Source organism: Mytilus edulis, chromosome 4 (genome assembly GCF_963676685.1).
Source record: "Mytilus edulis chromosome 4, xbMytEdul2.2, whole genome shotgun sequence".
NCBI lineage: Eukaryota > Metazoa > Mollusca > Bivalvia > Mytilida > Mytilidae > Mytilus > Mytilus edulis.
Genome location: NC_092347.1, coordinates 1,676,604 through 1,703,777, shown reverse-complemented (window position 1 = coordinate 1,703,777; position 27,174 = coordinate 1,676,604). Strand labels below are relative to the sequence as shown.

The window sequence follows — 27,174 nt, the reverse complement described above, 5'->3', positions numbered from 1 at the left end:
AACTCTATCTGAAAAATAAAATTATTCGATTATAGCTATCATGACCTAAAATTTCAATGTTCATATATGGGCTTTAAATACATGGAATAAGGATACATCACAAGAAACAGTTTCCACTGTTTTATTTATTTGACAGTGGTAGTAATTGTGCCTTCACTAAATGGTAAATTGTTAGTTTATATTCAGCAAAGTGTGACTGTTTTAAAAGAGGGACGAAAGATACCAGAGGGACAGTCAAACTCATAAATCGAAAATAAACTGACAACACCATGGCTAAAAATGAAAAGGACAAACAGACAAACAATAGTACACCTGACACAACATAGAAAACTAAAGAATAAACAACAAGAACCCCACCAAAAACTTGGGGTGATCTCAGGTGCTCCGGAAGGGTAAGCAGATCCTACTCCACATGCACCCGTCGTGTTGCTTATGAGATAACAAATCCGGTAAATAGTCAAATTCGGTAGGTCACATTCATGAAGGAGAAGGGGATTGTAGTAGCGATTTAATGAACATATCCGATATCATTTGTGAAACAGTTATTCGATAACGGTCAACCAACTCGTGATGGCGTCCGTAAAATCTACGAAGTGATGATTTTAACCTTCAATTCAGGTGTGGGCTCTTTAGCTTATTGGTGTACACCCTAGCATACCAAATGAGGAAATGAGAATTATAAGTCACCATGTGCTTTGTCTATATGCCTTTTGGGTGTTATTTCGATACATACATCGTGGCTCTGTACTCTATACATCCCGTTATTGTGCTATTGTAAAACTTGTTTGTTGCTTGTCTTTCATTTTTGCTATGTGTTTTGTCTATATGCCTTTTTATGTTTCATTGTTACATATATCACGTGGCTCTGTACGTATATATCCTGTCATTGGGTTATTGTACTATGGTAAATTTGTGTATTCTTGACTTTAATTTTTGCTGATTAATTTTTCTATATGCCATATATTTTTGTTAAATTTTGTTTAGTGATTAAAATAATAACTTTATTCATAGTTCTATATAGTTTATAATCATCAACACGTGGGAAACAGACGATTTTCAGAAAAATCTTTTTTTTTTCCAACGAAAATCCGGTTTAAAAGAAATAATCCACAATGCTATCCAACATAGAATTTGTAAGCATATGCCATAAATATATTACCTTGGGATAATATACGGCATATTTTGTTAAAGGTGAAAGAAAAGGTAAAACATGCTACACAGAGGACAAGTGATAAGTATTCTGGAGTTTCTTATTGACAAAATATTTGTTGAATCTGTAGGTAGACACTTTCAACAAACTGTCGGAAGTTCATCGGAAGTTACCAAGACCTATATATAATTGGTCCTTGTTGATAAATATTCCGTATCAACTTCACAAAGAATACACGATGTTTTTGAAGTATAGTTGCTAGGTACGGATATTGTTTGTCATCTTAATTGCGTGTTATAGTGTTCTAATATTTGTCTTTCAAAATGCTTACTTTTACTATTTAGTAACTATTTTACATTTTACTTGGCTCGGTACTTATTCATAAAGTCATTGTGTAATTGTACTTGTTTGTATTCTTGTCTTTCGTTTTCGCTAATGTGCTTTGTCTATATACCTGTTTGTTTTTTCTTTGTTGACATATCTAATTGTTTTAAAATTTATATTAAATAAGATTAAAGCACTATGTTGACTGCTGTACACCTTTTTTAACGTTTGTACCTATTATGCCTGTTTGTTCAAACGTTGTTGTCAATATAATGGACTTGTATGCGACCTGTCATACAAGAGGTTAAGCTAGCTATAAAAAAAAAATGCCTGTACCAAGTCAGGAGTATGACAGTTGTTATTCATTTGACTCGGGACTTTCCGTTTTGAGACTTCCTCGAAGTTCCAAAGCGCAGGTTCCTGTAATTTTTGTTGGTAACATAAAAATGAGACAGAAATGACTTACTGAGTTATCATAATTGCATCATAATTGATTGTTATTGTGACACAGTGACAAATTTTCATTTATAGTCAGGACGAGAACAAAATAACATTGAATTAAAATAGATAGATCCTATAATAAGGAATAAAAGCGGGAAATGTGGACACCAAATGAAAAATGAAGGTACATTGGATAGGGTCATATATAATGCTCAGCTTCGTAGATCCATCTTAACACGATCGAGGCATAAGATGTAACGTCCCTATTTTAACTTGAAATGGCTTCGAAGTAATGCAGACCACAAACAGAACGGGTACCATAGGATGATCTAGGAGGGGGACTCGATCTGCGGGGCCCCTTTTTTTCGGAAAAATTTCGTAGATTATATATATATAGGGAATCACTAAAGCATAACTGGAGATGGACCCCTCTTATGGGCAGTCAAAGTTGTCCCCTTCATTATGAACGTTTCGGTATCTTCCACTTGGTATCGTATTGGCCAATTGGCCAGTTGGAAGACCAAAGTATGAAATTTTGTTTCATAACCCAGGCAACGCTTTCCGTTAACTGTAGTCCTCAAAGATAAGTGAAATTATAATTAATTTTGTAAATATACTCAGTATACTTACTCGCTTTCTTCCTTTACCTTCATGAGCTTATAATTAATATAAAAATGTGAAGAAGTGCACAAACCCATTAAAATTTCTTAATATAAAACGATATAAAAGTGAAAGTTGTTAGGAAATTTCCCATTTAGTTTACCTGTGAACCTATAATTAAACTCCCTCCTATGTCCGGAGAACCATCAATATATATTATAAAACTGCATTATATCACTCATTCGTTTAAAAATCTTCCGTTTGGTTAAAACATAAACCTTTTAAATTTCAAAAATACATAATAAGCATCTCACAGTTATAAACTCAAATCGCCACTTATATACTCGTGTGGAAAGGAAGGAGAAAGTATGATAGGGCCATTCATTTGGCTTATGAATTCGAAAATATACTGATGGAAAGATTACAAATACAATCAAAATAGTTAATGCCAAACAAGTACAAATTTGAAGAGGTTGAGGACCAAAAATTCCAAAAAGTTGTGCCAAATACGGTTAAGGTAAATTATTCCTGGGATAAGAAAATTCAAGGACACATATTTAAATTGACCTTTTTTTTTTACTATATGTACACTTTGACTCCTATACAATGATAAATTAAAACTAGTTTTAATTAATGTTTTTGATATAGCTCCTCAATCTAATCATATTGTATAAAATTGAGAATGGAAATGGGGAATGTGTCAAAGAGACAACAACCCGACCATAGAACAGACATTAGCAGAAGGTCACAAACAGGTATTCAATGCAGCGATAAATTCCCGCACCCGGAGGCGTCCTTCAGCTGGCCCCTAAACAAAAATATATACTAGTTCAGTGATAGTGAACGCCATACTTAACTCCAAATTGTATACAAGAAACTAAAATTAAAAATAATAATAATAAAAAATTAAAAAACATATAAACATTTTTTTTATATAGTGTATCCAATCTTTTTTGTGAAGTAATTTCTATAGGAAGCAGATGATGACGGATTTCCATAACCTCTTTAACCTTTTCCATTCAATAGGAAAACGTTTATACACTTTCAATAGTTACTTCAACGGATATTAACTTGAAGCTAATCAACACAAAATATAAGTTAGCTTTCCATTATAATATGCTGTCCTACAAAAATCAGAAAGTCCAAGACATTATCACCATGCAAATGTTTGTTAATTTGACACCTCATTAACATTTGCAGATTTTTTTTTCAACAATAAGAAAAACTGTGAAAAAAGACGAACTGCTTACGGGTTGCAAAATCTACAAGTGACTTTTCGAAGTGATAAAATTCATTGGTGGAAAGATTAGAAAGTTTAGAAGAGTTGTTAATAATTTCAAATCTAATTCATGTATGACAAAGTTTTTTGTTGCACTTCAGTGTTTCTATTGTTTCGTTGTTTTCCACTTATAGTTGATGTGTTTCCCTCGGTTATAGTTTGTAACCCGCATTTGTTTTCTCTAAATCGATTTATGACTTTCGAAAAGCGGTATACTACTAGTATATTGTTGCCTTTATTGACAACAAATTCAAACCCTGACAGTTGCATGTACTGTTTCGAAAAATTATCATTTATTATGTGAATGAACGATGTAAAAGGGAGGCAAAAGATACCTAATGGATATTTGAGTTAATAAGTTAAGTCGAAAACAAACTGACAAGTCCTCGACAGAAAACGAAAACGACAAAGAGACAAACAACATAGAAAACTAAAGAGAGAGAAGTACTAACCCCAACAAAAATTGGGGCTGATTTCATGCTCTACGTATGAAATATGTCGTGTTACTGATATTAGTACAAACCAGGTGATAAGTCTCATTAACAGTCGTTTTTTAGATAAAGATATAGAGCGTGATTGTGGCTACGACAATTAATTCATGAATTCGTTAACTGTGAAACAGATATTTCATAACGTTCAACGAATTCATTATGCCGTCTGTTAAATTTTGGATGATTTCAATTTAACCACTAGGAAAACTTCATATAATGCCATATCAAGATTTTGAGGACCGAGAAAAGAATCAAAAGTAAAATATGCTGTCGGGTTGTATTTGCGTTCCATTTTAATGCACCGTAGATAAGGGTACGAACGGGCAAAAAGTAGAGTTAAGCTATTGGCTCTGCAAAAACAAAAAGCTTGCAATTATGCCATTCAATTAAATAGTTAAAATTAGCACTTTTATCTTATGTAACTAGCTTGAAGTATTTTTCCACTCTCTCCACGTCAAATATGAACATAAAATTGAGACTGGAAATGGGGAATGTGTCAAAGAGACAACAACCCGACCATATAACAGACAACAGCAGAAGTTCACCAATAGGTCTTCAAAAGAGGATATTTTGATCGATGTACAGACCCAATTCAAGTCTCAACAGAGTAATATATCAAGAGTGTTCCTGTAATTTATTTTACTCAACTCTGAATTTTCTGGTTTAAATGCAAATGCTCTTACAAGCAACACAAATCTAACTTCCTGTAAGTTGTTTTATGATTTAAAACTTTGGCAGTTTAAGACTTTGCACATTGAAAGTTCCTAATGATTTGCAATTAACGTTTCCGAGGTTATTACCAACCCAGTAGTCAGCACTTCGGTGTTGACTTATATATCAATTGTATGGTCATTTCTATAAATTTCATGTTAACAAAACTTAAAATTTTTCGAAAAACTAAGGATTTTCTTATCCCAGGAAAAGATTACCTCAGCCGTATTAGGCATAACTTTTTGGAATTTGGGGTCCTCAATGCTCTTCAACTTTGTACTTGTTTGGCATTAAAACTATTTTGATTGTATTTGTAATCTTTTCATCAGTATATTTTCGAATTCCTACCTCTTCATACCTATTTTGATCTGAGCGTCGCTGATTAGTCTTATGTAGATGTAACGCGCGTCTGGCGTATTAAATTATAATCCTGGTACCTTTGATAATTAACTAATTACACCACTGGGTTGATGCCACTGCTGGTGGACGTGAATATCAATTATATGGTATTTTTTATAAATTTTCTGTTTACAAAACTTTGATTTTTCGAAAAACTAAGAATTTTTTTATCCAAGGAATAGATTACCTTAGCCGTATTTGGCACAACTTTTTGGAATTTTGGGTCCTCAATGCTCTTCAACTTTGTATTTGTTTGGCTTCATAATTACTTTGATCTGAGCGTCACTGATGACTCTTATGTGGATGAAATGCGCGTCTGGCGAACTAAATTATAATCCTAGTACCTTTGATAACTATATAGTCAGGATTCTACTTCGTCAAAATTATCTCCCCATTACGCCAGTTCATTTTCACAATCGTAGAAATGGAAGCCATTGTAGGGATGACGCGCTGTCAATTTTGCTCTTCAAAACCGACACATTTATCCTCATAGCACCATTACGATCCCTATATGTCAGTTGTATTTTATAAATTTGGGCAATCGAATCTCTTAATTTTGGCCATGGCTTTCATTTTCAGCTGATCTTTGTGTTCGCATTAATCATCTTTTTTATTGTAATAATTGTCTATTACATCCTTGCCATGTATGTTGTTAACGTGGATTTGTCCCATTTTTATAAGAGGTAATACATGGCATATTGATGGTGCATACATGCACATTTGTTCTATTTGTGCTTTTCTCACAGCATTACGTATACAGTCTTGTTTACATGTTCTGATTTGTATATTGTTGAAAGTTTCACTATAATTCCTTGTTGATTTTCTTGTAAAATCTATCAGTAATGTTTTCCTGCATTTGTAACAGTGAGACTTTGTTTTTGATTTTTAAATTCCATTGTTTTCATGGTGTGTACTTTATTCATTTATTAAAAAGAAAATAACAAAATTACCGAACTCTGAGGAAAATTCAAAACAAAATGTCCCGATTCAAATTGGCAAAACTTAAAGCTTAAAAACATCAAACGAATGGATAACAACTGTCATATTCCTGACAAGGTACATGCATTTTCGTATGTAGAAAATGGTGTAATAAACTTTGTTTTATAGGTAGATAATCATCTCACTTGTCTGACAGTCTCATAAAATTCCATTATATAGACGACAATGTGCGAACAATACAAACTAACATAATAGGTAAAAATGTATAAAATAAGGAAACAGCAGTCATATTTGTGTAAAAATCTTAATCACTGTAAAAATAAACTCATATATAGACAAAGCACATTAGCAAAACTGAAAGACAAGAATAGCACAATATTACAAACCCAATAAAAGCAACAGTAGTTCTAGCTGTTCAATTATAAAAGTATATCATTGTTTAACCTATATATGATCATTCAAAGAAGTGGTTATCCCTTGAACTTCACTTGCTTCACCTTGAATTGTTGTCATTTTTTTTCTTTTTATTAATTAACTAAATGTTAAACATAATTATGTCAAACCTTCCGTCTTAATATCAAGGCCATATTAAAGGTTTCGTGAATGTGGATTCATAGTAATTCAACTATTGTCTTACAAATGTTTGCAACAAAAAAATCCTGTCTAATTAACAGCGTATGCCCTAACAAGGATCTATAAAGTAAGATACTTCCTTATAACTACAAAATCCTAGACCTAGACAAAACACCACATGTGCAACATGATCTGTCTGTTTGTATTTTTTCTTTTTTTTTACCAATGACGTTGTCAGTTATTTTTTGACTTTTGAATTTGACTGTCCCTATTTTATATTTCGCCTCTGTTATACTTATTTAGATGGGACTTTTTCCAAGGACTCACAGGGGAAAGAACATGTAGAAAATATTAGTACCTGTATAATGTATAGAGATAACAAAGCAATTTAGAGTCTTCAGAAAAAAAACATTACCAAGAAAAATGAACCTAGAATAAAACTACCATTACTGTATAAGATATAGAATGGTATTCCTCCACAATACTTGGGTGATTTAATTCCCACCATCTTAACAAAATGCCCTGAATTGAAAATTTTCCTGATTTAGAGTAACTTCTTGCAATTTGATTGTGTATGAGGTGCTCCGCTTGAGAGTTGAGAATCCATTCCATTGTTCTTTGGTTGCAATAAACACAACCGTATATGAAACATCTACTAACTAACATTCATTGTATTAAGTTGAAAACTAATCTAGAGTTGCTCAGTGAGGGTAGCCAAAATATATCATACCAGAAAACAGTGAAATCTTAAAATATAACAAATGATCAAAACCATTCCTCATAGTATAATGAATTCAGATGAAAGCGAGTAAAATCTCACAAAGATTTTTTACAGCTTGTATATATGTTTTATCTGTCTTTAATTGGTGAGTATAGCTGTTAATATCTGTGTCATTTGTCTCTTGTGGAGAGATGTTTCATTGGCAATTATACCACATTTTATTATTTTTATAGACTTCAAAGTATGTTGCTACAGCTGTGTCCGGTTCTATGTGTCTATTGAGCAAATGATACAATTAAAGATTATAAACTTTAATAAAACCAAACAGTTAGGTTAAAATATAAAACAATAAATATATGATTCATTTTAAATATAACTTTGGTCACTCTTTAGTACAATATTCACTGAGTGTCTAATCATTGTGCCCATATAATTTCTTATAGTAGATCTGGCAGCAGGTAGCATCCGTCTCATTGTAGACAATACATAGGAAGCGCCTGTAAAAAACAGAAGACACAAATAAATACTTTTATCTCTTTATATAAATTTAAAATGTTATGAGATAATTAATATTACTTTGAAGCAGATTTCATTTAAGTATAAAAGCATTTGTTAAATGAGTAATTGGTTGTATCGTTAATGATCTTAAATTGATGGATCCCTACATTTATGAAACTGATGCATTTAACAACACGATTCAGCATTTTAATTAATGAATGGCTATTATCTATTTTGAATTTATTGAACCATAAAATTAATTTTTGACTCTTCACATTGAATAATCTGCGAAGCGGATTATGAAAATTTGAAGAGTCAAAAATTAATTTGGGTCAATAAATTCAAAATAAATTATTGCCATTCATTATAGATAAATAGCTCACAGAACTTTTTATACTATTTATATTAACAATAACAACGTACACACATGTTGGCGTATGAATACACGCTGGAGGAGATTTATTTCCCTGAGGGCAACACCAGCCCAGTAGTCAGGACTTTTTTGTGCTGACATGAATTATCATTGATATGGTTATATTTAAAAATTACCTGTTTACAAAATTTTGAATTTTTGAAATACTAAGGCTTTTTTACCTCAGGCATAGATTACCTAAGCTGTATTTGACAAAACTTTTAGGAGCTTTAGTCCTTAATGCTCTTCAACTTCGTACAGCGTCACTGATGAGTCTTTTGTAGACGAAATGGCATCTGGCGTATATACAAAATTTAGTCCTGGTATCTATGATGAGTTTATAAACAATGTCAGAGTTGGCGTGTCCATACAAATTGACAACATTCAAAATAAAACTAATACTTTTAACCAATCAGAAGACAACAAATACACCAAATTTATTTATAAAGCTATGTTTAAATTGTTTTCTTACAATAAAGGTGTGCAGATTTAAGCAAATGAGAAATAAATATTAAACATTCAAAGTTTGACATGTGTAATCAACTGAATACAAGAAAATGAAATAAATTATTTTCACAAAAAGGGTATTTTTTTTAAATGATACACTTCTTTTGTCTTCTCATTTAAGTTGGCTCCTTTTTAAATAAAATTCGTCATAAAGAAGCTTGAATGTACAAAAGTTCATCAAAAAAGAAAATGCTAAAGATCAAAATGTTTTGAATTAAATATTTTGACAGTACTTTGTGCAAAAGTTGGTGACACATTTACTTGTCTTCAGTTGCTTAGTAGAAACATCTATTTTGAAATTTTACCAAAAAACCACAATATGTATATGTAATGAATGTATTAATTTAATATAACATTTTTATGTCACAGAGAGTTTAATACTTTGCTGGCAATTGTATTTTGCTTTTAGTTGTTTTTTGCTCTGCCAATTATTATTAGTTTTTAAGTTACCTTGACTGTTTTCTGAAGATTCATCCATTGACTTATACCCATCACTATTGTTGGTCGTTGGAGCACTATTTACATTTGGTCTGTTCATTCCTATTAAAGAGGTGTTGGTACCATTTGCATCTTGTTGGCCACTTGCAAGGGAAGCAAAGTCCAAACTTTGCTCAATGCCACTATCAGGCTGAGAATTCAAACGTTGATCTTTTGGACGAACTAACTGTTCAGGTGGGAGTTGACCGGTATGACTTTTCTTAATAAGAGAATCAATGTTTAACTATAACAGAGTTAAAATTATTAAACGAAATGTAGATCTCATATGTCTCAAGACAGTATGGTAACCTGTTAATCCTTTTTTTTTCTATTTAACCCTGTTTGGTTTTTAAATATACATTCATCATCATTTTAAATATATCATCATACAACGAATATATTATAACTATAGGATTTTAAAACAAGAGTTACATAGCTTATATTAATCAATTTCCTTGACATACCAACCATGCCAACTCCAAATAATAAAATGTCATAACCGTATAGCATGCAATGTATCTTACAATAATATGAAAGAAGAATAATTATGTTATTACAAAACATAGAAAGAAGGGGGAAAAATATAATTTGAGAATAATGTAAATAATAATAAAAAAAATTAAAAAAATTAAATTAAATTAAAAAAAAAAAAACCCTCCCCAAAAAAACCACTAACCTTTAAAATACCTATAATATGAAACAAAAGTACAGATAAAATGCAACTTTGTCATTAACAATTTTTAAAACTTGCAAATCTCTTTTGCTTAAGTAATTTAACATGAAAAGCAAGAAGAGAAATTAAAGAATAAAACTAAAAAGTTTCTTTTTATTAACTAGTGATATCATACAAGAACTCAAGAACAATTGTTTCAATGAACCAAAAACACAGGAATCCTTGAGTTCTTTTAATGATTGTGGTATGTACATTCGTTTGAGTATTTTTTTTACTTTCTATTTTTTATTTGTATTCCCCATTGTAAATTCAAACAGGTGCTCCACTGGGCCCAGCTTTATATGACCGCAGAGGTCGAACCCTGAACAGTTGGGGCAAGTATGGACACAACATTCAAGCTTGATACAGCTCTGAATTTGGATTGTGATCAAATTCTTGACATAATATGAGTTTCTGACACAAAACAAATGTCAAGATCTTACAAATCTATTATGCAATATTGTGCATTTAAAGATTTCTTCTTATTATTAACTGTATTCTCTCAGATAATATAGTAAAATTTATATTACGGAGTTAGATAAAACAATAAAGTTAAAAAATTTGGGGAAAAAAATTGAAAACTACTACCACCCCCCTTTTTTTGCAATAAGCCCAAAACCTGACATTTCTTTATACATTATTTACAAGTAGTGTAAGGGAGGTAAATCCGAACATACCAAACATTGTATGTTAACTGTTATTGAATTACCTCCCTTACACTGCTTTGAAATTGTCTTAATTGTCCATTGACCAGAAAAACCTAGTTTCCCCCTTTTTTTACCCTGAATTCCAAAACATTTTGAGCTATAACCCCCCAAAGTCATTACTAACCATCCCTTCATGATATGGAAACTTTGGTATAATTTCAGAGATTCATACACTTAAACACAAGTTATTGTTTGAAAACTACAAAAGTGCTTACTTTTTGCCCCCTTTTTGGCCCATAATTCCTAAACTATTGGGACCATAACCCCCAAAATTTTTGCGGTCGTAAAAAAACAGGGAAGTCCATAAAACGGGACATAAACAAATGTTTGTCTTTTTCAATTTACAGTAAATGGAAAACATCTGTCATATTCCCCCCTTAAACTTCTTACAGACATTTCCCAAAGAAAATAAAGGGTTAAACCTGCTTTTAAAGCAAGCTAATCACTAAATATTTTTACAAAAAAAAAGTGCACCAATTTTCTGATACCTGATCATCTGTGGAGTTACTGATACTTCCACCATTGTTATCAGGTTCTACATCATTATTGTTTAAACTACTGGAAGGATAATGTTCATTGCCATTGTCACTGCCGACTACATCCTGTAAAATAAATATTTAGACAAGTTCTTATTAAATGTATTCTCTCTCAGATAATATAATAAAATGTATATTACGGAGTCAGATAAAATAATAAAGTTTAGGTTATGGAATCAAGATAATAAGACAAAGTTATTCTCAAATGCATTTTCCCAATTTTAACAGTGAGTTTGCACTTATTATTTCAACTTATTTAATATCCTTTTCACTAAAAACTATTTAGAAAAAATAACAGGAATATAATATAATGCCTACTCATGTTAAAACTACAATAAAGTATAGCTTGCATCAATTATTTTGATTCTGATTAGGACAATTAAAGTAATTTTTTATGTCTGATGCGTATCAGTGTACAACGTTTGTGTATACACCTCCCCGTTTTTGTTTCTAAACAAGCAAATGACTGGCAATGTGATTTTTCAGAGGGAGGAGTCTTAACAGCCAGCATGAAAGGTTGTCGTATCTAGGTCAAATATGTCAATTTCCAACACAAAGTACAGTCATAATAAATGAATGAGTAACAAAATGTGCATCATTTAAGAGATAGGAAGTGTTTTAAAAGCTATTGAAATATATCAAATTCATGCCAATTTGATTAAATTCATTATTCTGCAGTAGTCAATATACGCATGTGCAAACAAATTTTATTGGATTAAGAGCATGTGTTTATTCACAAAGCGAAAGTAGCACGTCATATTAGAATTTTAATTATAGAATTTGAATAAATTCATGGTTTATATTCTGTATAATATTTTTTGGGGTAGTGCATAACACTTTCCATACAATGTATTTTGTAAAGAAAGTGTTGTGCACTGCACATTAAATTCTATTGAAAACGTGCTATCTTCTTTGGAATAGAAAGTGTTGTGTGCAGCACAGAACATTAAAATACAGAATAAACTTGGAATTTATTAAACATTTCTAGCCCAAGAAATTATGCAAATTCCATAATTGTCAAAGTGCTCTGCAGGGCGCAGCTTTATAAGACCGCAGAGGTTGAACCCTGAACAGTTGGGGCAAGTATGGACATAACATTCAAGCTTGATAAAGCTCTACAGTGGGTCTCATTGGGGTCTAAGCGTGACACAGGATTGTTGATTTTTTGTATGCGTGACACGTGAAAGTCAAATTATTGTGTCATGAAAACGGGAAATGAGGTCTTGCAGGACCCGGGCAATGACAAAAAAATCAGAATTGCTTAAGTACATAGTGTAAGCGGGATACGGGAATAGGACAAAACAGTTAACAGGATCCTGGATCGGAACCCCCCAATGAGACCCCCTCTACATTTGGATTGTGATCGAATTTTTGACATAATATGAGTTTCTGACACAAAACAAATGTCAAGATCTTACAAATCTATTGTGCTATTAAAGATTTCTTCTTCAAACTTTTCAAAAATTTGGAATTTGAGAAATTTGGGGGAAAAAATTGAAAACTACTACCACCCCCTCTTTTTTGCAATAAGTCCAAAACCTGACATTTCTTTATACATAATTTACAAGTAGAGTAAAACTGAACATAACCAACATTGTATGTTGAATGTTTTTGAGTTACCTCCCTTACAATGCTTATAAACCTTAATTGTCCATTGACCAAAACCCTAATTCCAAAAAACATTTTGAGCCATAACCCCCAAAAGTTAATACTAACCATCCCTTCATAGTATGGAAACTTGTGGTATAATTTCAGAGAGATTCATACATTTAAACACAAGTTATTGTTTGAAAACTACAAAAATGCTTATTTTGAGCCCCCTTTTTGGCCCCTAATTCCTAAACCTTTGGGACCTTAACCCCTAAATCAATCCAAACCTTTTACCTGTGGTATTAAACATTGTTGTACAATTTAAGAGCAATATTGAAATACTATTACACAAGTTGATATCCTGAAAGTAGAAAAATACTTGTTTTGGGCCCCTAACTCCAAATTGGACCATCATCCCAAAAATTGATCCCAACTTTCCTTTTGAGGTATTGAACCTTTTTATAAAATTTCATAGAGATCCTTTCACTTAAACTAAAGTTATTGTCCGTAAACCAAATGTGTCTTCGGACAACAATGCAGACGACGCAGACATCATACATGTACCATTATAGGAACGCAAAATTTTTTTGCAGTCGTATAAAAATTATTTCATGTTAAAATAATAGCCTCTTACTTTCTAATTTTCTTATACTTCCCAGGAGTTTATTCTATTTTTTATTGTTATTTCAATGACATATATTACTTTTAATTTAAACAAATATCTGAAATATAAAATATACCTTTAAATTTGTATCTGAAGAATTGTGCATGGTTATAGGTGGTGATTTAGTCAAAGTTGCTGCACCATCAGGAGGCTCTCTACTAGCAGAAGTGTGCATTATAGTATTTGTTGAGGCAACTGTTTGATTGCTAGTACCAGCAGTTTGCATAAATGTAGTACTTGCTAATGCTACTGCTTGCACTCTATTTCCAGAAATCTGCATTGTAGTACTCACTGATGCTACTGCTTGAGCTACTGGTTCCTCAATATTGTTCCCTGTAGTAGACATTACTGTAGTTGGAGGAATGGTCACTGATGATGTCTGGCCAGGACCTGTTTGTGTTGAACTTTGACCATTTTCAACCTGCAGACTTGTCTGTGTTGAGCTTTGACCATTTTCAACCAGAAGACTTGAAGTTGTTGATGACGATGTTGAAGATGAAGATGAATTGTTAGAATTCAATCCATTTGTACTGGTCCTCTGGTTAATAACTGATCCATCTTCTGATTGTGTCTCAGAAACTCCCAAACTATGTTGGTAACCTCCACCTGATTGTTGGTTTGAAGGATTTCCATTACCAGATCTATTTGTTGTATTTGGATTCTCTGAATGTAAGTTGTCAGTTGTTTCTGGTGGTTCCTGGGGTCCTGCATCTGTTTCAACAATACTGTTTGCTGTCAAATAACAAAAATTAATTTTGTAAACAAACTAGAGGCTCTAAAGAGCCTGTGTCGCTCACCTTGGTCTATGTGAATATTAAAGGAAGCAGATGGATTCATGACAAAATTGTGTTTTGGTGATGGTGATGTGTTTGTACATCTTACTTTACTGAACATTCTTGCTGCTTAAAATTATCTCTATCTATAATGAACTTGGCCCATTAGTTTCAGTGGAAAATGTTAGTAAAAATTTACAAATTTTATGAAAATTGTTAAAAATTGACTATAAAAGAACAATAACTCCTAAGGGGGTCAATTGACCATTTCAGTCATGTTGACTTATTTGTAAATCTTACTTTGCTGAACATTACTGTTGTTTACAGTTTATCTCTATCAATAATAATATTCAAGATAATGACCAAAAACAGCAAAATTTCCTTAAAACTAACAATTCAGGGTCAGCAACCCAACAACGGGTTGTCCGATTCATCTAAAAATTTCAGAGCAGATAGATCTTGACCTGATAAACAATTTTACCCGATGACAGATTTGCTCTAAATGCTTTTGTTTAAGAGTTATAAGCCAAAATCTACATTTCACCCCTATGTTCTATTTTTAGCCATGGTGGCCATCTTGGTTGGTTGGCCGGGTCACGCCACACATTTTTTAAACTAGACACTCCAAAGATGATTGTGGCCCAGGTTGGATTAATTTGGCCATGTAGTTTCAGAGGAGAAGATTTTTGTAATAGATTACTAAGATTTACGAAAAATGGTTAAAAATTGACTATAAAGGGCAATAACTCCTGAAGGGGTCAACTGACCATTTCGGTCATGTTGACTTATTTGTAATTCTTACTTTGCTGAACATTATTGCTGTTTACAGTTTATCTTTATCTATAATAATATTGAAGATAATAACCAAAAACAGCAAAATTTCCTTAAAATTACATATTTAGGGGCAGCAACCCAACAACGGGTTGTCTGATTCATCTGAAAATTTCAGGGCAGATAGATCTTACCTGATAAACAATTTTACCCTTGTCAGATTTGCTTTAAATGCTTTGGTTTTTGAGTTATAAGCCAAAAACTGCATTTTACCCCTATGTTCTATTTTTAGCCATGGCGGCCATCTTGGTTAGTTGGTGGGGTCACGCCACACATTTTTTAAACTAGATACCCCAATGATGATTGTGGCCAAGTTTGGTTTAATTAAGCCCAGCAGTTTCAGAGGAGAAGATTTTTGTAAAAGTTAACGACGCCGGACGACGACGACAGACGCCGACGACGACGGACGCAAAGTGATGGGAAAAGCTCACTTGGCCCTATATAATGGAGATGTTGTTTGCTTGACATTGAAACAATTGAAACAAGTATCCACCAAATATCAAGTGACAAATATTGTAAACAACTACAGGTCACTGGACTGACTTCAATGGCCAGAGATTGTAAAAACTACAGGTCACTGGACTGACTTCAATGGCCAGAGATTGTAAACAACTACAGGTCACTGGACTGACTTCAATGGCCAGAGATTGTAAAAACTACAGGTCACTGGACTGACTTCAATGGCCAGAGATTGTAAACAACTACAGATCACTGGACTGACTTCAATGGCCAGAGATTGTAAACAACTACAGATCACTGGACTGACTTCAATGGCCAGAGATTGTAAACAACTACAGATCACTGGACCGACTTCAATGGCCAGAGATTGTAATCAAAGCCTTAAAGGCTGTAAAAGCAATTGCTGCGCATGCCATGTTAATGTTTGGGGACTTTTATTTTTCATCCACATATATACAAGAATTAAACCTGACATGAGTGTTGTCTAGTTAAAAGTAAGAAGGTTTTAACTTTATATAAATAAAAGACTTTAGCAGAAAGTCATTTTTAATATGTTTTATATTTCACAAGGAGACAACACGTTTACCAGGCTAAAGTTGGGGTCAAATATACATGTGCTGAAACATATAACTCGAAAAGAAATCATCATGGATTATCCCCTGGTAGTGTTTGTAACTTCCTTGGCAATAATTTCCTTTATTGATTTAATTTTAATAATTTTCATTATTAATTTATATTTAACCATTAACACAAATGATTAAGATCGATTAAGTTAAAACATTTCAACTTTCCAGACGCAAATGTTAAACAAGAATGTGTCCTCAGTACACGAATGCCCCACTCGTACTATCATTTTCCATGTTCAGTGGACAGTGAAATTGGGGTAAAAACTCTAATTTGGCATTAAAATTAGAAAGATCATATCATAGGGAACATGTGTACTAAGTTTGAAGTCGATTGGACTTCAACTTCATCAAAAACTACCTTGACCAAAAACTTTAACCTGGAGCTGGACAGACGGACGAACGGACAGACGGACGGACGAACGGATGAACGGACGGACGGACGAACGGACGCACAGACCAGAAAACATAATGCCCCTCTACTATCGTAGGTGGGGCATAAAAACGGGAAAGAAATAAAATATCTTACAAGACATAAACATGTAAAGAATAAATGTATATTTCAGCTTAATAAAAATATTTTCATAATGTTACTTTGTCATCATTTTTAAAACTAAGTTCCAAACATTATTGCTCAGTTGATATGTGTCCTTCTGATGCGGTACGAGCACAGGCACTTGTTTCTATCCATAGGAAGGTCGATTATCCATATAAATAGTTTTATATGGATAGTCGACCTTCCTATGAATAGAAACAAGTGCATGTGGGTACGAGATAACTACAATTCTCATGCAATCCCGAAAAGGGGGGTCATCACAGACAAACATGACATTAAATCGTTATCACTGAACTAGTATATATATTGTATAGGGGCCAGCTGAAGGACGCCTCCGGGTGCGGTAATTTTTCGCTGCATTGAAGACCTGTTGGTGACCTTAATTCTGCTGTTGTATGTTTTTCTATGGTCGGGTTGTTGTCTCTTTGACAAATTCCCCATTTCCATTCTCAATTTTATTATACGAACAAGAACAAACAGCTCTACGTTGCTTTGATATTTATCAATTTTCAGGAAACATTGCGAAAAATGATCTTCAATATTTCGAAAACATGTGAAATAAAATTGCTAACACGGTGGACCGTCGAGTGTCAACAAACGTAGTAGACTTGTTCACTGAAACTGAAGACGAGGATAATGGTTTCATCTGACATTTGTTATGCAAACCCAGTTTTGATCATGATATTTAAAAAGACGTACTTTTTTTCAATCTATGTATTAATAAACTAGAAAATTCCAAATTGTAAATATCTCTTCATCTGGACCGACTTGGCATCTACTACGTTTGGATGGGTCCATTTCATTAGTAAGGTGATCGATAAATATTACGGAGTTTTGACAGAAAAGGAAAACGAACTTATTGTTATGTGTTTTCAACAAGGGTTTCGTTCCGCTAAATTATTTGCGCAAATAAAGTTTGTCTATTTTTAGATTACAGGTAATAATTTGACACTACGCATTAACCTGTGTAGTGATTTTGATTTTACGATAAATGTATGAATGAACGATAATTTTATGAATGAACAAGAGCACCTGACCTCTTAAAGAAACACAAATTAAACATAAAAAACCGTATTTATTAGGAGATAATTCAGTTAAATTTTCAATACTAAATCAACAACTGAAATGAATCCATATTTTGTTGAAACATCGTACGAACGGCGGAAAACGGAATCGCATTTATAAAAATGTACTTTTTTTCACTCGGACTTCTATGTTATTTGATAGTCAAACGGTTGACCCTTTAAATACAAAAATACATCTACAAGAACATATTCTGAAACTTCTTAAATCCACTAACGTTTTTTTAAAGTTTCAAGCTATGTATTGCATTAGAAAACATACATAGGTGTTAAAGAATGACTGACCAGGAGCCTGTTTAACAAAATACTATGGCTTGATCTGGGCGGAGTCTCTGATCTGGGTCACAAAGATGGCCATACGCGACGGCATAAAAGCAATTGCTTTAAAAACTACAGGTCACTGGACTGACTTCAATGGCCAGAGATTGTAAACAACTACAGATCACTGGACTGACTTCAATGGCCAGAGATTGTAAACAACTACAGATCACTGGACTGACTTCAATGGCCAGAGATTGTAAAAACTACAGGTCACTGGACTGACTTCAATGGCCAGAGATTGTAAACAACTACAGGTCACTGGACTGACTTCAATGGCCAGAGATTGTAAACAACTACAGATCACTGGACTGACTTCAATGGCCAGAGATTGTAAACAACTACAGATCACTGGACTGACTTCAATGGCCAGAGATTGTAAACAACTACAGATCACTGGACCGACTTCAATGGCCAGAGATTGTAAAAACTACAGGTCACTGGACTGACTTCAATGGCCAGAGATTGTAAACAACTACAGATCACTGGACTGACTTCAATGGCCAGAGATTGTAAACAACTACAGATCACTGGACTGACTTCAAGTGACAGAGATTGTAAACAACTACAGATCACTGGACCGACTTCAATGGCCAGAGATTGTAAAAACTACAGGTCACTGGACTGACTTCAATGGCCAGAGATTGTAAACAACTACAGATCACTGGACCGACTTCAATGGCCAGAGATTGTAAAAACTACAGGTCACTGGACTGACTTCAATGGCCAGAGATTGTAAACAACTACAGATCACTGGACCGACTTCAATGGCCAGAGATTGTATTAACTACAGGTCACTGGACTGACTTCAATGGCCAGAGATTGTAAACAACTACAGATCACTGGACCGACTTCAATGGCCAGAGATTGTAAAAACTACAGGTCACTGGACTGACTTCAATGGCCAGAGATTGTAAACAACTACAGATCACTGGACCGACTTCAATGGCCAGAGATTGTAAACAACTACAGATCACTGGACCGACTTCAATGGCCAACTGTGACTAGTTAAAGAGAGGCTAATTAATTGCAAGTACAAATAAATTTCATATTTAAAGGCAATTTATAGTTATGCTATATATATATATATATATCAATAGTACAAAGAAAAGTGTCATACATACCTCTTGGATAATTTGGTGGATTTGTTTCTGTAAAAAAAAATAAACCAAGTTAAGCTACATGTAGGTACTAAATCCTTATTGATATGCCAAATAATATTTACTGAGAATATTTTTATCAAGCAGTAGAAAAATGAGGTCTTGTTACTTGACTTCTGGTAAAGCACTTAATTACTAAATCATTAGAATTATTTTATCAATAAGTATTGAAAAATAAGACTAAATCACAAAAATAGCTATTTCATCGATGATATTGTTTCAATTTGCTGTAAGCTTGATTGATAAATAAGGCATCACAATATAGGTTTGCAACAAATAAGATGCCAGTATTCAAACTGGAGAACAACAATGGTCAAACCATGGGCGCTTAAAACATGATAGTGAACATTTTGTAAATTTATAAAAAAATCATTCAGACAGAGCTTAACATTTTACTTAAATTTGAAAAGACGTATGTCTTTTCAAATGAAACATTAAATTCTTCTTTATAAAGAACCTGAAACAAAATTTAGTGTAAGTGAGTAAAATTTGAAAGAAACTAACATGAAGGGATGCTTGAGTATGCAAAAGAAAACTAAATATCTAATGTAAGTATCTGTTTAAAATCTCATTAGATTAGAAAACTTTACATTTGAACAATGTAAAGATTTTAAATTCACTGAAGCACCACTTAGTATATATATCCTATAATGTTCTGCTTAAAATCAATATGAAGAGATCCTTTTGCAACAGCATTGTAGCTAAATATTAATGATCTAGTTCTTTATAAACACACCTAATCAGAAAATTTCAAAATATTTTAAATAAGTAAAAATTCCAAAGTTATTGATTCATAACTAAGGAGGGTTATTCAAAATTGCTCTGACATCTGTACCTTTTTTTCTGACTTGCTGGAGCTGTTTATAACCCCTTAAGGTAAAATCATTTAATATCATAATCATAATTCATATACCGTCAATTCAGAAATGATTGCAATGTTTTTATTATTGCCAAATTGCGACAGGATGGGTTCCTCAATAATATAAACTTTCATTTTGAATTTTGTTACCATTATTTGTTAGTAGCATTTCCTGAAATCACATAATCTTGTATTTTCTTGCATTTTTTAACAATCCCAATAATAAATGCACGCAATAATTTCTGAATTTACAGAACTTTTGATTAAAAATTTACCTTGCAATCCAGCAAGGAGATTATTCCCCTGAAGACTTGCTTGAGGGTGTTGTATAGTTACTCTCCTATTTGAGAATGCATCAGAACCAGTATTAGTGTATGTCACTGGAAAACGATCTGGTCCTGTGTCCTGTACAGGTTGTCTGACATTACCTGTAAAAATGTTTATAAACCTTTCCCACTCCATATCTTCAAGTTGCCAATTATCACTGAAACATATGCTGTTTGTAATATTAAATTCATCTGGTATATGTTCATTTTCTAAATCAATATTCAAGACAATAAATCTTTTTGATTTATCCTGGTCTAACAATTTGAAAAATGCTGCCTGGGATTTGTACTTTCCCCAACAGTCATTTATAAACCCTCTTGTTAGTACAACAACAGTGTATCTTGATGCTTTCACAGTATCAAAAAATTCACTAAATATATTACTCCCTGGTAAGGCATCTCGGTCATGGTAGTAAGTCTGTCTGATTCCCCTTGATGCCAGTTTATCTGCTGCATACTTAACAACATTAAAGGAAACTTGAAAGTCCTGGTCTTTATTACGATTGTTTTTAAGCTTTGGTTTATTGTAAATAAACATTGCATGGTAAATATATCCTCTTTCCATTAATACATCAGCCATTATTTCATTCTAAAAAATCTGCTTCCAATATCAAATTCAAAATCAAAATCTTTTGATTTGAGTATGTTCTTTTGTAATTTGGTAGTATGGAAAACTGCCAAGCATTTTAACACTTTCCCATGATGTCAAGTTATTTGGTTTTTCCCAAAAGCAGCAAAAACTCAATCTGGAAAATAAAAATGTTAAATATAAGAACAGTCTCTCCGATGTCCCCAACATTTCACAAATCTTTTATCATTCCAAAACTTAGATAAAATGCTTCGCTAAGTGCAGCCTAATACAACCGCATAGGTCGAACCCTGAAATTTAAAGTTGAGGCAAGCTTGGACACAATATTCATGCTTGATACTTGATAAATTTTGACATAATTTAGGTTTCTGACACAAAATAAATGTCGTCAAGGATCTTGAAAATTTGAAATGGGACATTGAATTTACCTAGAATGGTCTGATATCTAAAATCTAACAACATGGTTAGATTCAGCATATAAAAAAACACCAAGAATTTAATTTTAATTGAAATCAAACAAAGTTTAATTTGGGACCCTACAAGCCTTAATGTGGATTAATTTGAAAACAAGGCCAAAAAAAAAATCTAAATGCACAATAAGATTCAGCATATCATACAGCCGCAATAATTAAGTTTTTTTTAAATAAAACAAAGTTTAATTTCAGACCCTAATGACCTCAATGTAGACCTATTTAAAAATGGGGCCAAATATCCAAAATACATGTAGTAATACTTTAGTTAAAACCTACAAAAATTAAAGACTTTAAATTAATCCCATTGAAATTGGTTAAAAGATTTGTATTTTTTTTCAATTAAAGATTGATTGCTTTTGTCCAATACTGTGTAATTGAAGATTTTTTCTTAAAACTTTTCAAAAAATTTAAAAATTTGGATTAATTACCCCCAAACTCAATCCCAGCCTTCCCATTGTGGTATGGAACCTTGGTGTACAATTTCAGAGAGATCCATACACTCACACAAGTTTTGGGCCCGAAAAAAAAACAAAACAAATGTGGAATGTGTCTATAGATGATGGGCCCACTAGCATAAAACATAATAAAGGGACATAACTCAAGAACTATAAAAGTGACACTTCCAAAATTTGAACTTTAAACTGAGTTAAGTGGTAATAAGCATGATATATATATATACATTTTATTAGACAAACTTAAGTTAGAAAAAGGAAACAAAATATCATATAAAAAAGTTATTAAAGGACAAAACTGAAGAATAATAATCAAAGTGCTTGTAAGCACCAATGGGTAAAGATTGTTTTATTTTTTTAAGTGAACATTGCATTGTATAAAGCATTGGTTGTAGTTGTTGTAATTGTTAAAATTAATTTTTAAAATTGAAGTTATCTTCCTTTGTCCATAATTGTAGTCGGTTAAAATTAATTTTTAAAATTGATTCAACTACAATTATGGACAAAGGAAGATCACTCCATTTTTTTTTTTTTTTTTAACAATTATGAGATTGAAATTTTTTGAACAGATATTAGTTTCCTTTATTTTTCCATTTTTAAAGGAGCATAACTCTAAAATGGTTGAAGTGACACCACTAAAATTCAAACTTGATCTGTATTTTGAGGTAATAAGCTTTGTGTATAAGTTAAATAACATTTGGTTCAGGCAAACTAAAGTTAAAGAACTGAAAAAAAAAATCAGCATTTTTTTATTTGTAAAGGGGTATAACTCAACAACAGTAAATGTGATGACACCAAACTTCAAACTTGATCTTTGTTTAATGGTAATTCGCAATGAGTATAAGTTTCATAACATTAATGATTTTGATAGAGGCAAAATTAAATTAGAGAACGGAAACTAAAAAACTTGTAATTTTTCTATTTATAAAGGGGCATAACTGTAGAACAGTTCTAGAGAAACTACCAAAATTCTGTATTTTGTGATAATTAGCATTGTGTATCAGTTTCATAAAATTTGGTTGAGGGAAACTTAAGTTAGAGAAAGGAAACTAAAAATTTTGATATTTTCCATTTATTAAGGGCATAACTCTAGAACAGTAAAAGTTATGCCACCAAAATACAAACTAGATCTGTGTTTGGGGGTAATAAGCATTGTGTATAAGTTTAATAACATTTGGTTGAGTCAAACTCAAGTTACAGAATGGAAATCCAATTTCTGGACTTTTTGGACGTACGTACGTACAGAGAGACAAAGGTAAAACTGAATGCCCTCTCCACTACGGCAGGATATAAATATTGTTTTCGGTTCCTTATTCCTAAACTGTAGGTACCATAACCCCCATAAATAATGGAAACTAAATGTTTCTTCGAACAATGCCAACACCAACACAGACAATTACATCATAGCATTGTGTAAACGCAAACATTTGTTTGTGGTATGCAGACGCCAACACAGACAATAACATCATAGCATTATACGAACGCAAATTTGTTTGTGGTCATATAAAAAGCACATTTTATTAAGATATTAAATAAATGGAGGCTTCATAGCAAATGCAATGTGCTTTCAATTATAATTAATATTTCCAAGGGGCATACCCTATAAAAATATTTGATCAGCACTAATTTTTGAAAGTGTCAAAGACATTGCTGATATAAACCTTTAAGTTTTATAAAATTTTGGCAATAAGTGTACACATGAGAACGTTGACAATGTAAATTACAAGGGACTCTGGTAAAAATAATTGATCAGCACAGATTTTAGAACTCATCAAAGACATTGATGATATAAACTTATATTATAAATTTCATAAAAATCAGGTAAGAATTGTACACATTGATAGGCAATTTTCTGTTTAATTAACAATTCCATGGGGCATAACTCTTTAAGAGATTATTGATCATGACAGATTATCAAACTTGTCAAAGTCATTGCTTATATAAACCTATAATTTATGTTTTATAAAATTCTGGCTAGAATTGTACATATGAGTTCGCTTACAATGCCATTTTTCATTTATTTGATGTTTGCAATGGGCATCACTCTTTTTATACTAAATGGTCAACACTGATTTTTGATCTGACAAAGATATTGCTGTATAAACATATGATATAATAGTCATAAAAATGTGGCAAGAATTGTACATGTGAGAGCACTAACAAGACAGGAGGGAAGGGTGTACAGACAAATGGATGCCCGCTATTAGTATGTCTCCTGCAATGCATTGTGTAGGGGACAATAAACATGAGATAAAGAGACTTATGGACAACTAAAGGTATTTAATGAAGAGATAATTTCATTTAACAAATATCTGAACCATTTACAACTGTGGTTTTAATCAAATCAATGACAAAAATGGAAATGTGATAATCTTGAAATAGCAGCCCCTATTCATGCAGCTCATCCCTATTCCCTACCAGTCATTACAAGTAATTGGCCTCTGAGCCTTGTTATGCATCTTCTGAATGGTTTATGAGATGTGAACATAGGTAAACCACTGTTGCCTTTAATTTACAGGGTGGATATAAAAACTTGACTACTTCACATGATGAGTGATATCAACAAAAACAAAACAGTGAAGACAACAGCTGACACATTCAGATTCTTCAACAACTTTGTCATCCATCATGGTCTGCCTGAAAGGATCTACTGCCCAGAAAGGATCTACTAACATCTGGTTGCCAAATTTGTGTTCAAAGAACTATACATCATCAATGGTATAACCAAGTCAAGGACAACACTGTATCATCCAATTGTCCTTGGTATCTATGAACATTTTAACAAAGCACAACATTTTTATGGCAGTCTTACAATATAACTAAATTTCACAAATTTCATTGCAAGATGACCTATATCTATTAATTTCTATGTCCTTTGGTCTCTTGTGGAGTGTTGTCTCATTTACAATCATACTATATCTTTTTTTATGTATAAATTTCATAACTTTCTTCTGTTTAATAACTTAAACAAACCAAAATACAATAACATTTTTCCCCATTTAGCTCTGATATTTAGCAAACAATTCTGATGATTTAAAAAATCTTTTTCCTAAGCCTTTCTGGTATGTCTTATCTTTAATAGAATTATGAGTATTGCTTTTAATAATGACAGGGTCTAGATAATGATATACTGCACCTTGATAAAAATATAATTTATACTGATTAATTAACTTATATTTTGGATCCATTAAGCCAAAATAAGATCAAATCATTAGAACCAGTTCAAAAAAGAGCAGCAAGATTTGTCCAAAATAACTATACAGACTGTTACAACTGGCTGTGTTACAAACATGGAAGAACTAAGGAAAAACCAACAGATTTTGTATGCTTTTCAAAATACAGCACAGGGTAATAGATATTAACAGATAAAATACCTAATCCTTAATTTTTTCCATGGGGCAGTGATGCAAATAGATGTTTTAAGAAGATAAACCTATATTATTCTTTGAAATGAATTTAGGATTAGATCCATGAGAAAAGTATATTCAACAATCGACTGTTTTGTGAAAATTTTACCATAATTCAAAAGTTTACAAATATTGCAAAGCTTATTTCAACAATTTAAGTAAAAACACATTATAAGATGCATAAAACCCTAAATTAGGGTCTCACTAATAAGCAGCAAGAAGCATCAAGAAGCATCAAGAAGCGTCAAGAAGCCACAAGAAGTATTAATTATTTTACGACAAGAAGCGACAAGAAGACTATTTACAACAAAAAAACATTTTTTAAATAAAATATTAAGAAATATGCATTTTCTTTTTAATATATGGGCAGAAATAAATTGATATTTTTTTTTATTATACATGCCTTATATCGATAGATGAAGAAATCAAAAATTTGTGAGGAAGAAAGGGATTGTGTAGGGAATGCACACGCTATGAAATGGAAATTAAAAAATAAAATTTCAACTTTCCTTCAAAGGATTTATTGAAACAAAAACATGAAATAACAGTACAATTCAGTGTTCTTGATAGGAACAACATTAGATGTGGCTTCACCTTAAGGTAATTAGTGGAACATCAAATGAGATAATTGACAAATCATGTTAAATTTATTCCATAAATTATTAAAAAACGATAAAGACCTCTCATAAAGCACAAGGATAATTTGACGATTATCAACAGGCACTCGTTTCTGTCAATATGGGGTTTACAATCCATACCCTTACCAAAAATCATTTTTCGTGAGTAAACCCCATATTGACAGAAACAAGTGCCTGTGCGATTATCAGTAAAAATTTAACCAATAACACGCTAATTGTAACCGAAAATTATCGTTAAACACCTAACGTAAATCATTATACCTCTCTTAAGTATTCTGAAATATAATCATTTATGATGTTAAAAAAAGTATGAAGTTTAGAAAAAACATCACAATCAAATGGCTTTATCCTTATAATGGTAACTTACTAACTATACATAGAAACGGTGTTCAATCTCGGACTGAATGCACGTAATGTTGATGAAATGTGGAATCGTAAAGAGGAATTAACAGTCCCAACAAATTCTTCGGAGTCTATAAATAGTAGAAGTGAAAGTAGGGATTTCCCGGAAATTTGTTGCTTATTTCGCCACTTTATTACACCTTCGCCACAATAGAGCGAAAATAATAGACCACTTTCGAGTTCATCCGTCACCGGAAAAAACTCGTCAATTATACGCGCTTTTATCACCGTCATTTGTGCGTTTTGGGGCGTCGTCACTTCCCTTCCAATGTTGAGCGAGTGGTTGGAAAACTATAATTCTATATTATACGAATTATTCGGCAAATTGAATTCTCAAAATTAACAATCAACACTGCTGTCATTAGGGAATTGTCAGTAAGTACCTACAGAGCAACCATTATTTCTAGTTTATCCTGCACAAAGACGATCACTAAGACGCTTGATGAACGTAAATAGTGCAGGGATACAGGCGACCCCCTCTATCTGGTAAATGAC

The 27,174-nt window shown here is 32.5% G+C and overlaps 1 protein-coding gene across 2 annotated transcripts; it reads right to left on the bottom strand.

Annotated features, from left to right (window-relative positions):
* Positions 1-7,923: 7,923 nt before the first annotated feature.
* On the bottom strand, positions 7,924-26,758 carry LOC139518721 (mucin-21-like). 2 transcript variants are annotated; one of them, XM_071310216.1, is made up of 7 exons: positions 26,645-26,758; positions 20,668-21,464; positions 19,498-19,524; positions 13,808-14,463; positions 11,430-11,543; positions 9,496-9,742; positions 7,924-8,125 (listed from the first exon to the last, which is right to left on the bottom strand). In XM_071310216.1, exons 2-7 carry the CDS (start codon positions 21,296-21,298, stop codon positions 7,995-7,997), a joined length of 1,806 nt encoding a protein of 601 aa, XP_071166317.1. In that variant the 5' UTR covers positions 21,299-21,464; positions 26,645-26,758; the 3' UTR covers positions 7,924-7,994. The 2 variants fall into 2 exon arrangements, with proteins under 2 accessions (XP_071166317.1, XP_071166318.1); XM_071310217.1 differs by lacking the exon at positions 26,645-26,758 and having other exon boundaries at positions 13,808-14,121; positions 14,161-14,463.
* Positions 26,759-27,174: the final 416 nt, after the last annotated feature.